Below are 14,062 nucleotides of genomic sequence, written 5' to 3' on the forward strand. Positions count from 1 at the left end.
ATAACCTTTATAAATTTAGAAATTGCTTTTATTGTTTGTCCATGTGAATACAGAGTCAGAAGTGTTTTAGATGCCTTATTATGTTTGAGCTAGTCCAAGAACTCAAATCCAGTCCAGATTCACATCTTATTATCTACCTTATCTAAATTAAATAAGGTTATGTGAATATAATGGGTTATGTGTCTTCTTCCAGTGAGCACATTAATATTAGAAACTGTTAAGCACAAAATAAAGTAATTTAAAGTCAGGTAGCAACAGCTGCTGCTGAAACAGATTTTAAAAAGTCCTTCAAGTGATGAGGACAGATTCAGTCTCTCTTTCTTCTTTTCTCATCAGGCCACTTCATGACGCTGTGGAAAACGACCACGTGGAGGTGGTGCGCTTCCTGTTGGCCTGTGGCGCTGACCCTACTCTGACCTCCTACTCAGGACGAGCACCAATCAACATGACCCACAGCGCTGCCATGGAAACCTTTCTGGAGGGTAGGACAATAAGGAGAAGGAAGAACATTTGTGTGTGCTGTCTGTTAACTGTTGCTGTTTTTTACACATAAATCAAGTGCTGCTGATGATAATGTTTTGACATCTGTCACTTTCTTATCTGGTCAGATGGACTTAAGTTTTCAGAGCCATTAATTGACTAAAAGTTTTAGGTGGCAGTGACAGTTTCAGGTCTTGCATACTCTGCCAGTTATGAATATGGAGCATCACTACACAGACGTTTTCACATGCTCAGGTCTGGACTCTAGCTGAGTTCGTGTCCAAGATTGTGATGAATTTTTTCGTAAAGCCAGGCAGTATTCTTCAGTTTGTTTTTGTCTTAAAATGTACACCTAAACCCTGAGATCGTTTGTCCTCCTGAAAAGGTTTTCAGGATCGCTCTGTATATTTCTAAATTCATCTTTTCTCAGCCCCGGTCACCAAAAACCATTCCTTCAGCACGATGCTACCACCACCATGCTTCACTGTAGGGATGTAGTTATTAGTAAGAAATAGCTTCATCTTGCTCCACCAGTGCTTTTCCTGTAAGGTTCCCTATAAACGATTATCAAGTCAGAATTTCTTTGCTGAGAGACATAACAGAGCCACAGAGTGGTGTCCTGAAACAGGAACTACTGTAGATGAATCGATAAGGTGCACTCAGAACACCATATATGTTGTCTTTCCTTGCTTTTTTCTGGTCACAGTCAAGAATCTACATTTCTGAAAGGCTTGCCTTTTTGAAGGGACCTCATGAAGCAGTCAGGCTGCCAGCTGTCAACACTCAGATCCACAAAACAGGATAAAACCACCGACTGTCCCACTTGCTCCCATTTTCTGTCCTGATGCGCTTCGCTGTGTTTACAAAAGTCATTAAAATTTACACATAAAAAGTCCTTTGTCCTCCGAAGAAAAATGAACAAAAGAAAGTGGAAAAAACAAAGAATTAAACATATCGTGAGAGCGAGAAAAACAGTGGAGTAAACAAGGGGGAAACAGAAAGGAAAGCGATGCAGCCTGAGTGTGTGTGTTTCTGTGTGTTAGTGTGTGCGCTCGCCAGCCTGTCTGATTACCATTCCCTGCCTCTATTTGTTCTCTCTCTCCATCTCCCTTTTTTCCCTCTCTCTCTCTCCAGAGGGGTTTAATGAGGCTTGGCTACTGAATCCCAGAACAGCTTACTGCTACACACACAGACACACACACACACACACTCCTGCCAGCATCCGTCTACTCAGCGCCAAGCGCCGCGGCGACGAGCCGGCACCGTCTGAACACAAACACTCATCTTCTTCTTCCCATCTTTCACTGTGGGTCTGTGTGTGCGAGTCTGTGTGTGCGTGTCTATGCGTGTGCGTCTGTGTGTGGCTCTATTGTTTTCATCTCGCTGCCTTCATCCTCTCTGATTGGTCGGCTCTTTGATCAGCCACAAAAGCCACTGACTCTGCCGTTCTCTCCCTGCAGACTATCTCTCTGACCTCCATGGAAGGTCGGAGGGCGATCCGGGAATCTACTGGGAATTTTACGGCAGCTCAGTCTGCGGTTAGTTTACACACAAACACACACACACGTGCACACACATACACACCAATGACATCGTCAGAGGAGAAAGGCAGGAAGGCTGGGAAAGATAAATAATTTAGGATTAAAGGAATTGCATGGCCTGCAGCTGAAGACAAAAGTTAGATGAAAAGAAATGCAGTTGAACTTTTGTTAAAAAAAAAAAAAAAATCCAGGGACTCAGAAAAAATCAGGACAAAAGGAAGCTTTGATAAACCAGCCGGGACTAAAAGAACCACAGCAAACTCAATTACAGCTGATGGAACTACAACAAAACCGGTTAGAGCTAACCTCTAACCTCTAAACCAGTTAAGAGTAAAGGCACTGCCATGAATTTAATTAGGAATATATAATTACCCCTAACCCAACTGCAATGACAAGAACTACCATTACACCACTCATAACTACTAAACTGTGTGTAATGATTCCAACTCTAAGACACTGGTACTGAAAACATTTGCATTTATCGATATTTCAGTTAACAGTTAAATGAGAATTAAGTGTAAATACAAGAGCAGCTCGTTGTCCAGTAACAATTGAACTGAAGTTTAGGATAGGACTAAGAAATTTAAACTGAAGGTTTGGGGCTCGAGAATTAATGGTCTTTGGAAAGTTACAATTAAAGAATTAAGACCACATGGTAGTGAGCAGTAGACAGCTGTTTGCCATCACGTCAGCATCAACCATGGAAATCACAGGTGACCAAGTCAAACTGCTAGCTCCCAGAGTATTTACAAGGAGGCCATTGGTGTTAAAGCAACTCACAATAGGGAAAGAAAGCCAGACTAAAACTGGGACTAGTGCAGAAAAGGACCTTCGATGATGATTTTTATGTGTTGTTGTGGACTCTTGTTTGTGCAGAGCCATCCAGTGAAGAAGGTGTATATAATATCCTTGCTGATCCACCGGGACCAGAGGAGGAGGAAGAAGATGAAGAAGAGGAGGAGGAGGAGGAGCAACGTGCTAGGAGGGAAGTGTTTGAGTTTGAACTCTCCGACCGACCGTTGCTTCCCTGCTACAACATCCAGGTGTCACTTTCCCAAGGGTAAGTCCAAAATACCCACCGTCCTTATGTCCCTCTTAGAAGCTTACATAACCAGAACGTAAAGGTCAAAAACAGGAGCAAGTATGCTCAGAATATCAACTTAAGAATCTAATAATGAGGACAGATTTAATAGAGCAAGAGTTTAGGTAGCTTTTTCCACCAGCACAGTATACTTGTCCATGCAGAGCCAGCTCTGGCTTGATGCCTTTGACATCAACCTGCATTTTGACAGCTCTGAGAAACAAACATTACATATAAAGGTGGGAAAATATCCATGTGAACAAGGAACTGCGGGTTGCAGCTGTGTGCCTTTTGTGGTGTCATGCTCATGCCAGCTTTTTGGTGCTGGCACCAGATCTTGTTGGTGGAAATGAAATAAATGTTTCCTTATTGGGCACCTGCAGCTCATTGTTGGAAAAGAGGTAAATGACATGAAAGACTAAAGCTTGTTAGAACAATGCGAGGTGGATATAGAGGATAAAACCTGATGGGCCTAAAAGATGGAGAAAAGGGACAAATGTCAAATTTTGTTGTCGTAAAAGATCTTGGACTCAAGGATGTAGATTAAACACATCGGAATAGCGGAAACAGAAACTTGGATCGACTGTATTAGAATTAACAGGCATTAGAATGGGATTAGGATTAGTGGTGCTCCTGATTAACTATTACTGTAGGTACTAGGTGGATAAAATAAATTAGACCTCAATAAACTAGTGTCTGGGACATAAGTTAAAAAAAAAAAATTAATTATAATAATATCTATCTATCTATATATATATATATATATATATATATATATATAGATAGATAGATAGATAGATAGATAGATAGATAGATAGATAGATAGGTATAGATAGATATAGATATAGATATATATATGCTAAATATATATGCATGTGTAACCATGGAGGATGTCTATATAAAATAGCCTAGTCTTTTCTAACTAAAACAACATGTACATTGTAGCCACAGCTGCCCTGGGGCGCACTGACAGAGAATGAAATGCCTAGAAGTACTACAGGACCACTGGGTCAAGGAATTAGAAGTAAAGGAAATAGGATAAACAAAAGGGCCATAAGTGTGTTAGGGTTATGATTAAAAGATCCAGGCCAAGACTAAGAAGGCTGGGATGAGAAGAACCAGGGCTAAATCCAAAAGGACCAAAGGATCTAAGACAAAAGCCAAAGCGAGATGAACGAGAACTTAAAATGTATGCGTTAAACAAACAAGGATCGAACAGGCTTAAACAACATGTACCGTAAGAAACTGAACTAGAACTAAATTCAGGACTGAATGTTAGTGTCATGGGCTAGGTCTGTGACCCAGTGTTTGAGTTCTTATATGTATCTTTTGTATTCATTTGTGCCCTAGTTTAGCTCACCTAGTTAATTTCTAGATTGCTGTTTAGTCTTGTTCCTTAGTTGTTTAAGTCATCTCCCCCTGTACTAAGTCTCCCTGGTTCATGCGTCATGTCTGCGTGGTTATGTTTAGTTCATGTCATGTCTAATCTCCATGTTTCCTGTTTTACTTTGAAAGTCTGTATTCATTGTCAGTGTATTTAGTTTCAATTCTCCTGTCCTGTCGTTAGGTTCATGTGTGTCAGCTGTGCTCCCATGTGTGGCCACTTCCCCTGATCATCCCTCATGTGTATTTAGTCTCTGTGTTTCATATAGTCTGTGTCGCGTCGTCTGTGTTCCCACCCTCCATGTTGTCACAGCCAGTCTTAGTATTCATAGTTATGGTTTCCTGTGTCTTCATAGTTTTTTTTATTGTTTTACTTTCCCAGTTTAGTCATAGTTTAGTTTGTCACTGCCTTTCTGCCTTGTCTGCACTCCTTGTCACCAGCCACAATAAAGGCTCGCTTTCAGTTAAGTTTACTCCAGTCTACTCTCGTGTGTTCGCACCTGGGTCCACCACACACACCACCGCACGGTCTGCCTTCGCAGATTGTGACAGAGTTAAAGGACAAAGGACAAAAAAATGACTACAGGAGGTAAAGAAAACAGAAACGTAACTAAGTATATTAGGTAGAAAGCTAAGAGGACTAGGGACAAAAAAAATGTAGGTTAAAGGAACGGGGACTAACCCGTGTATAACCAAAAGGACTAAGACTAAAAGAAACACCAAATATTAGGTTTAAGGACTACATAGTACAGGAGAACTGGGCTTAACAAACTCAAACTAAAGCAGCAAGGTTAAGTAAGTCTAACCTGAGATTAAAAAAAAAAAAGACCAAAGACTAATTTATTAATAATATTGGGGCTACAGAACTAGGACAAACACACTGGGACTAAATTAGGGCTACAGGCACTAATTCTAAAAGACCAAGGGCTACAGGAAATAGTGCTAAATGGATGTGACTAAAGAAAGAGGGACTAGCAAATACCCCACCTGTGTACACACTTTGTGTTTCTTATTCACACTCATTTTATCTTCTTCACACTCACACATTCCTCCTCAGTGTTGTTCTAACACGTCTTTTCACACTCGCACACACTCAGACACCAATTAAGGCGGCGGAAAGCAGCTCGGAAAGGAAAGAAGGGAGCAGCGGAGGAGGGAGAATGGATGAAGGGTGGTGCGAGAAGGAGAGAAAAAAGATCCTCGGCGGAGGAGAGGGAGGACAGACGGAGAGGTCGTTAACGAGGATTGCATCGCTGTGGCGACGCAGCTAATTGGCTTCCACTCCGTCTTCCTCCCCTGTCGCTTTTCTCCGCCTCTCTCTTTCTCTTCTTCGCTCACTCTCTTTTTTCCTCTCTGCCGTCTGATGTTGTATTAATGGCTCTTCCTGGATACAAGGCCACCGGGCAGCGACACACATTTCACCGAGCTGTTTAAAATTCAGGCAGCAACTGGCTTTAAAGCAACATGTGGCCTTGTCCATGGCACTGAATGTGTGTGTGTGTGTGTGTGTGTGTGTGTGTGTGTGTGTGTGTGTGTGTTAATCTGCCCTTGACACGCGCACACATTGACAGACATTGTGAATCAATAACAGCTCCATTGATGTTTTCAGTTGCTACAGCAGAATATATAAAAGAGGAGCTGTCACCTTCTTTTTTCCTCCCACCTTCCTCTTCCCTCTTTGGCATCCGTGGAAGCCAAATTTAAAATTTTGCCTCAGCTGAATATATAATATATAATCTGTCAAGCACCACTGCAGTCATTATACAGCAGTCCAAAGTGTTCAATATTAAATTATGGGCTCGAGCAGCAATGAGTGGGTGAGGGGTTTTATTATGGGCAATGTAGACCTCTTCAAACCTGAAGTCTTATTTTTTCAATGTACACTATGCGGCAGTAGAGAACACTCACTAATATGTCACGACTGGATTGTTGGTTTCACGCGCGGTACTCTCAAGATAGGGCCCTGTGAAACTGCAGTAGAATTCATTTCACTTTTAGTGGTTTCAGTTGTAGTGATTACTGGCCAATCAGGATGCATTGGGAGATTGTGTCAGTGTAAAAAATTGCACAATAGTGACACAGTAAAATTAACTTGCTTACTTGTTAAACACGATACATGTGTTCTTAAAAACTGTTACATGTAGTGGAAGCCTAATGCGGGAGCTGCAAGTTTGACAACTTTTTGTAGTGGCATATTCAAGCCACTTGACCAGATTTTTACCAATAAAACAAAAAAATTTTCCTCAAGTTTTGACATGATAGCGTACCATGGAAAAGTATCGAGACACCCCTGAATTGTCTTGATGCATGCTCAATCATTCCGGGTAAGAAAATCCCAATAGGTTGATTTTGTTCATCGGGGCGTAGCGTTTTCAGTGGGAGTGGGGAATGAAATGTTTAACGGCTTATTGTTTATAAGGTTGGGGAAACCTGCAGTCAGCTGAGACTGAAGAGGTCACGTGGATGAGTGACGAAAAGTTTCTCCCACTGAAAACACTTATGTCCAGATGAACAGGATCAACCTTTTGGCACCCCTGAATTCTTATTATTTTGCTCCAAGAGGCCAAAAGCACAGGGACAAAATTAGGGCTACACGCACTAATCTCACTCAAGTTGTTCAAATCATAGGAACCTGTTCAATGTGTTAAAAAAATTAAAATATATATATATATTGACATCGAACTTATCACTCTATGAGCCTTTTAAAACACCATTTGAAATTGATCTGTACATTTCCCCTTCTTGTTTCCTCCAGTCCCAGGAACTGGCTCCTTCTTGCAGATGTCTTGGGTCGCCTTCGGATGACTTCTCGGTCCTTTCGCCGCCTCTTCCCACAGCTCAACGTCCAGTCCATCCCTGAAGACGAGTTCTACCGGCAGGCATCCTTGTCACAGCTCCTGACAGGTCCTGATGAACAGGAGTTGGCCTCCTTCAGGCCAGATGTCAAAGACCCTCTGGAGCTGGTGGAGGCCACACCCGAGCTGGCTGGCATGCTAGGCTCTTCAGTGGAGTTTGTGGATAGTCGCTGGGACTCACTGGAAGCTTCGCCACCACCAACTCCATCTCCACCACATTCACCAAGACCGCTGCAGCGTGTTCCACCACCATTATCCCCAGAGCAACATGGACCAGATGCTGGTCCTAAGGTGGGAAATGTGGTGCTGAGCCAGACTGAGTCCAGGGGTCAGGGATTTAAAAACCTGGGATATTCTACTCCAGCAGAAAAGGCAGAAACTAAACTAAATCCCAGCATATGGGAACCACAAAAGCAAGGAATTAAAATTGCTGTGGGTCCTTCAACCACTAAGCCAAACATGACATTGAATGCTAGCCTGTGGGAACCACAAAGACAGCGTTCTAAGAATCCTCAGGTCATGGGTTCTGCTAATCCGGACTCTAAGATGGACTCAAACCTGTGGGAACAACCGCAGCAAGGCAATAAAACGGTCCAAATCACTTCGGTCAAATCTGATGTGATGGCTGGGACTAGCATGTGGGAACCACAGCGACTACGAAGTCGAAATCCTGGGATTTCTGATGCTAAATTGGACACAGCAGTATTAGAAACACCACGACTTCGGAATAAGAACATTGGGAATTCCACTCCCACTCATTCAAATGGTGCAGTGGATGCTAATGTGTGGAAACGGGAAAATCAAGGAAACATAAGCAACAGGGTTTTGGACTCTACAAACCCAGCTGCTGCAGTTGACTGTAGTGCTTGGGAACCCCAGCGACTGCGAAGTAAGAATGCTGGGATCTCTGGCCCTGCAAAGTCGGATGTCAGGGTGGATGCCACCACATGGGAATGTCAAGGAATAAAGAGAATGGGCAGCAACAGTGGAGCACCAAAAAGAGAGGCTAATCCCTGTGTCACCCAAGGTGAATGCACTAAGAACATAAAGATGGACCCTGCTTGGCAGAGGAACTTGACGAATGTTAGAGTTCATATCAGGGACTTGGGAATGAAAGTTGGCACTGTTCCAAGAGACTTAAAGAAAGAGCCAGGTAAAGTGGTTGGGAAGGGTGCCAGGATCAAAGGGAAGTCATGAAATGACAAAACACCAGGAAATTTGAAGAGACATATCCTGACAGAAATAAACTGAGAAGCATTCCAACATACATGTAAAAACATTGTAAATTAATATCTGGACATTGAAAAGACAGTTAACTCTGTGGCAAGACTGTACCAGTATTAAATGTGTGTTATATGTAAACTGTAAATAGTCTTTGTTTGTTTCGGGGTTTTGTTTGTTTTTTAATTTATGAGCACAGAATTGACGGATCATTTTTTTTCTTTGTAAATGCAGTCTGGTGTAAATACAATGGCATTCCTGTTGACATGCTAAGATTGTTGGTTCACGTCTGGGAAGCTGTTTGTTACCTTTGTGTGTAATTTTGTATTCAGCATCCTGTTGGCTTTTGTCACCAATCTATTACTGTCCAATAAATATGAGGAAAGAAAACAAATGAGTTAACTGTCTGAATTATCCTGAGCAAACTGCAAAGACTTGAGTTTATATACTCATTTTTACAGTCATGTAAAAAATAAAATTTGCACCGGATTTTGTAATCCGGTGCAAATTAGGTACACCTCATGATCCAGTAGCTCGTAGAACCACCGTCAGTAGCAATAACTTGATGCAGTCTTTTTTATGTATAACTTTATTATTCCCTTGTATCTTTGTTGAGCACTACTGGCTCACTTTTCTTTACAGCATTACTTACATTCACTGAGGTTTGTTGGCATTCATTAATTAACAGCTCTATTAAGGTCCTAATTTCAGCATTTCAGTGATGTTGAGGTATGATGTGATTGTAAATTGCAACAGGGGCCATGATAGAAAAACTGCATTATGCTGCTAACTGAACTTCCGCTCTTTGCAAACAACTGCAAAGGGGCATGCTAATGCAAAGCTAACCAAGGACCCAGAGTGATTTTAAAGCTGAGAGAATGCCAACCCAATATCTATAAATATATATGGTGGCCCCTAGATTAGGGCTGCCACAATTAGTCGACTAGTCACAATTATGTCGACTATCAAAATCGTAGACGGCTAATTTAATAGTCGACTCATCGCTTGAAGCTTTGCAAAATCCCAAAAGACGCAGGAATAAGTAGTAGGATTTAAGAGTGTAATAACGGACTGAAACAGAAGATGGCAGCACTGCATGTACAAGGATGCCAGCTGCCGTTAAACCCCAAAGAAGAAGAAGCAGTGTCCGGTATCGTAGCTGTGTCCAAATTCAGGAACCGCATCCTCCTGTGCCCACATTTGTAGGCCAATTATGTTACAGCGACACGACGAAGACTGTCCAAATTCGAAGACTCTGACAAATGCGGCCGACAAATGTGCCCTTCATTTCCCCAGATTTGAAAGATGGGTCGGGTGTATACTTTGCTGCCCAACCTATCCCAGAATTCATAGCACGGCCCTGCTCAGTTTCCAACAATGGCGGATGCTAGTTAGTTTTAATATTATTCTTATTATTCTTTCTCAGTCACAAAATAAATGTTTAACATATTTTCAGGCGAGAATGTAGCTGTGTAAACTTCAAATATCTGCTCAGTTTATCAAGACACCACATATTTTCAAAAGCGTTCAGATGTTTTTGGAGACGTCTGTTACCCACCAGCTCGATAGTTAGCCGGGGTTCAAGGCTCACTAGAGCCCGTGAGAACACCGGACTCCCGGCAAATCGTTTTCAAACCCGCCGCTGTCTTTCGCTACTCAGGTTAAACATGATATAGAAGTCACTTAGATAACTTAAAAATGTTCGTTTTTGTTTTGTTTTTTGTATTTATTTGTTCCTGAGTAAATCGGTTTGGCTGAGATTAAACTTCTAGTTTTTACACAGCTGAATAAACGTCAAGCAGTCAAATGATTATCAGAAATGTGAGATGCTCGAGAACATACTCCGGTGTCCTGTTACATTTTAGATAGCAAGGAGCAGACGGCTGAGTTTATTAAACTCCACCGAAACAGTCTGCAAATTTCATTAAAATGTAATAAATGTATTGTTGCCTGTTATCTGTTGTGTCCCGCCGGCTCTGTTCCTGTGCTACGGCCAGTGTAACTACCGCCCTTCCCCCCTCTCCCCAGCGCAAGCACAAGGCTCATGTGCGGAGTGAAGCGAAAAAAAGTGTGAGAGAGTGAGAGAAAGAGAGAAAAAACACGCTCACGTTGTTCACTTCAAAGAGTCGACTCTAACGGTGTGTTCACACCGAACGCGATGGATGCGAATAGAGCGTCAGGTTCACATGTAAAGTCAATGGAAAGGCGCGATGACCCGCGTTTGCGGCTCCCGCGAAAATTGGGAAGCAGATTTGCGTCGCTAAAATGCCAAAACGCCTGAAATGTGCGTCAGTGTAGCACGTTTGGAGTGTTTGACTCGCGAAAAAAACCACGCGTGTCAGTTTTTGTGTTGCATTTTGTGCATACGCGCGTTACGCGTCTACCGCTTGAGTTGGAAAAATCTGAACTCCAGCGTCAAATCGCGCCGCGACAACCAATCAGGAGCCTGGTGACCAGTGTTGGGAAGGTTACTTTTAAAATGTATTCCATTACAGAATACAGAATACATGCCCCAAAATGTATTCTGTAACCTATTCCGTTACGTTACTCAATGACAGTAACGTGTTCTGAATACTTTGGATTACTTAATATATTGTGGCGAGTTCAGACAAGGAGGAGACGGAGGTATCGTTTGGTCTTGCTTCCCGTGAGCTAGCCAGGGAGCACAGCCGTTTATTACATTTGCAGAAGAACACACTGCCACTAGCTAACTGCTCAGCGCGGCAACCACAACACACATAGGGCGCCCTCTGACCCCGGAAGGACACACCGTCGCAGCGAGAGGGCGTCACCCGTCACCATGGCAACATACACAAAACATAACTGTACAAGCAGAACCCCGAACAGCCCTGACCCGCTACAATATTATCATGCTTTTTACAACAACGTGAATGTACTATTGCTGTGTGATTTATTACTATTACTGAAGGTCCGCGACTCCGAACTGTAGTAAAGGGACCTCTGACTAATGCTGGGCTCACACTGTGCGATTTTTGGCCCATTTTGAGCCGATTTTTGAGTCGTGCGATCGTTTTGGCGATCGGCCCGATTTTGGCCTTCATCGTGCGTCGTGCATTGTGTAGTATACGTGGGGTAACGAGAAGCGATTGACACCTCACGACCAGCTCCCGATCATCAATCGCTTGGTCGTGAGGGTGTCACCGCAGTTTGCCACACTGCGCACGCGCAAACACAAATGTCAGCGAAAAAGACGGCGTAGCACGGCAGTGCAGCGTGTGATCTGGACACAAGCGATGGAGGCACAACCTGTAGAACCATCCGAGCCCTTTCGATGTGGCCTCACAAAATTATCACGACCACAACAACCGTGAAAATAGTTGGATCGACACTGCTGCTCAATCACAGCTGCCTGACCAATGTTTTTCATTAGCAATTTAGCAAAGTTGATGGTGGTGGTGTGTCTGTGTGAGTGAAAGACGGAGAGGGAGAGCGAGCGACAGAATTTCTGTTATAACCTTCATTTTTATGGACGCACAGTGTGAGCACTCAGGTCGCATCAGAGCATCGGGCCGTATAGTGTGAGACCCTGCATCGTGACCTATGAACTAATAACCCCTGCGAGTCAATCGTACAGTTTGAGCAGGAGCTGAATCGCGCGACTGAAAAAATCGCACAGTGTAAGCCCAGCATAATACGGCGGGGTCCCTGTCGGCTGGTAGCCGAAAAATAGCTCTACTTTGTTGTGTGGGTCAACTTTTCTTGCGACAGACAGAGAGAGGCGTTGAAAGGCTGCTCCAACGGAACTTGTTGTTTTCGGAGGAAAACACGAACACGGTGTACAGTCGAGTCTTAATAGCTTACTTACAACTGGGCTCGTCAGGCACTCTTCTTGGCTGCAGTGGTTATTATTATATTTACATGCTTCCAGCTCCCGTTTTTGCTCGATGACTGCTCGTACCTTTCCACTCCCCTTTTTCTCCCTCCTAGCGCTCACAGACACATAACAGGTATGGCAGTCCATTCTCCCAGCAGCACGGACTACACTGAACATGATGCTACATTCTTTAGAGCTATGCTTGTAGCATTCTGCCTGTTAGCTTAGCACAACAACAACGAAAAGGCGCTCTCTCACCCAGGAAACACACAGTCGCAGAGAGAGAGAGAGCGTCGCCCTGTAACCATGGCAACCGTAACGCTGCCGCCTGGAACAACAGATCGTAGCTGTCAAACAAAACCCAAACAGTCCTGACCCGCGACAAAATGAAACAGGAAAGTACCCCAGTGTATTCCATTTATTTCAACAAAGTAACTGTATTCTGAATACCACCTTTTTAAACGGTAACTGTAACGGAATACAGTTACTCATATTTTGTATTCTAAATATGTAACGGCGGTACATGTATTCCGTTACTCCCCAACACTGCTGGTGACATGGCTCTGACCTAGGTCAAAGGGGCAGATCCAGCCAAAGCCCTTCATTCTTCATTCAATATGGAGGAAAAGCTAATCAGTGCCGTGGCAAATCATCCCGAGCTCTATGATGCTAGATACTATTTCTACCGAGACAGGAATAAAAAGGACCTAGCTTGGAGACACATAAGTGAGGAGATCGGGCAACCTGGTAAGTTCATTCTTTCTTCTTTTTAATTTTCAGACTGACCCGATGAAGCCACGCAAAAGCTAGCAAGCCCGCCTACTGTCCCGCGATTTTCCCACTGTTGTACAGTGCAGAGCATCGCTTCCGCGTCATTGATGTTGGGGGGTACGGGAGGACCAGCGACGGTGGTATTCTGGCCAACTCCACCTTTGGTCAGGCTCTTCGGGCTGGGACTCTCCATCTGCCTCCTGACCAGCCTCTACCTGGTGGAGAACACCGTGGAGCCCAGCCCCATGTCTTTGTGGCTGATGAAGCATTCCCGCTGCGGCGTGAGCTCATGAGACCTTTCCCTGGACGCCTCCTCCCTTTAGAGAAGAAGATCTTTAACTATCGCCTTTCCAGGGCCAGGATGATAGTGGAGGGTGCCTTCGGTATCCTCTCCTCACAGTGGAGGTTGTATCGGCGCGCTATGGAGCTCCGTCCTGAAATTGCGGAGAAGTGTGTGAAGGCAACTTGTGTTCTCCACAATTTTCTGCGCTGTGTGGACGAGAGAGGGGCACCTGCTGTGAGAGGTGTGGCACCTGCTGTGGTGGAGCCATTGCAAGGCCTGGGTCGTATGGCAGCAAACAACTCCTCCAGAGAGGCTGTCCTGGTGAGGGAGGGCTCACTTCTCGACAGAGGGAGCTGTGTCTTGGCAACCAAAGGAGTAGCCTGTTTGAAGTCCGAGTGACTTCCCCACAACGGCTCTTTTAAGAGCCACCCACAAACCTCTAACGAGTGTTCCTGTCTTTTTAAATTTTTCATAATAAATGGAGCTCTACTCCAAAATAAACTAACCTCTTTTTACTCTCTTAAGTAACTTGTCTTCACTATGTTCCTATATACAGTGTGGTACGCTAACCAGATAATGCGTTTATTCAGAGGACATCTGCAGGAGAAAGTG

General features: G+C 43.8%; 1 protein-coding gene and 1 pseudogene across 1 annotated transcript in view; both read left to right on the forward strand.

Moving 5' to 3' along the window:
- Positions 1-8,537, forward strand: part of LOC146607925 (BCL-6 corepressor-like) — a 46,921-nt gene extending 38,384 nt beyond the window's left edge. The window contains exons 8-11 of the mRNA XM_085348041.1: positions 337-482; positions 1,941-2,018; positions 2,898-3,081; positions 7,241-8,537. Coding sequence (XP_085204167.1) covers positions 337-482; positions 1,941-2,018; positions 2,898-3,081; positions 7,241-8,537 — 1,705 coding nt within the window. The remainder of the gene's footprint in view (positions 1-336; positions 483-1,940; positions 2,019-2,897; positions 3,082-7,240) is intronic.
- Positions 8,538-13,013: 4,476 nt separating this feature from the next.
- On the forward strand, positions 13,014-13,775 carry LOC146607926 (uncharacterized; annotated as a pseudogene).
- Positions 13,776-14,062: the final 287 nt, after the last annotated feature.

This window comes from Diplotaxodon limnothrissa, linkage group LG23 (assembly GCF_057381915.1).
Source record: "Diplotaxodon limnothrissa isolate DT_005_m linkage group LG23, D_limnothrissa_male_GT1.1, whole genome shotgun sequence".
In the NCBI taxonomy this organism is placed as follows: domain Eukaryota; kingdom Metazoa; phylum Chordata; class Actinopteri; order Cichliformes; family Cichlidae; genus Diplotaxodon; species Diplotaxodon limnothrissa.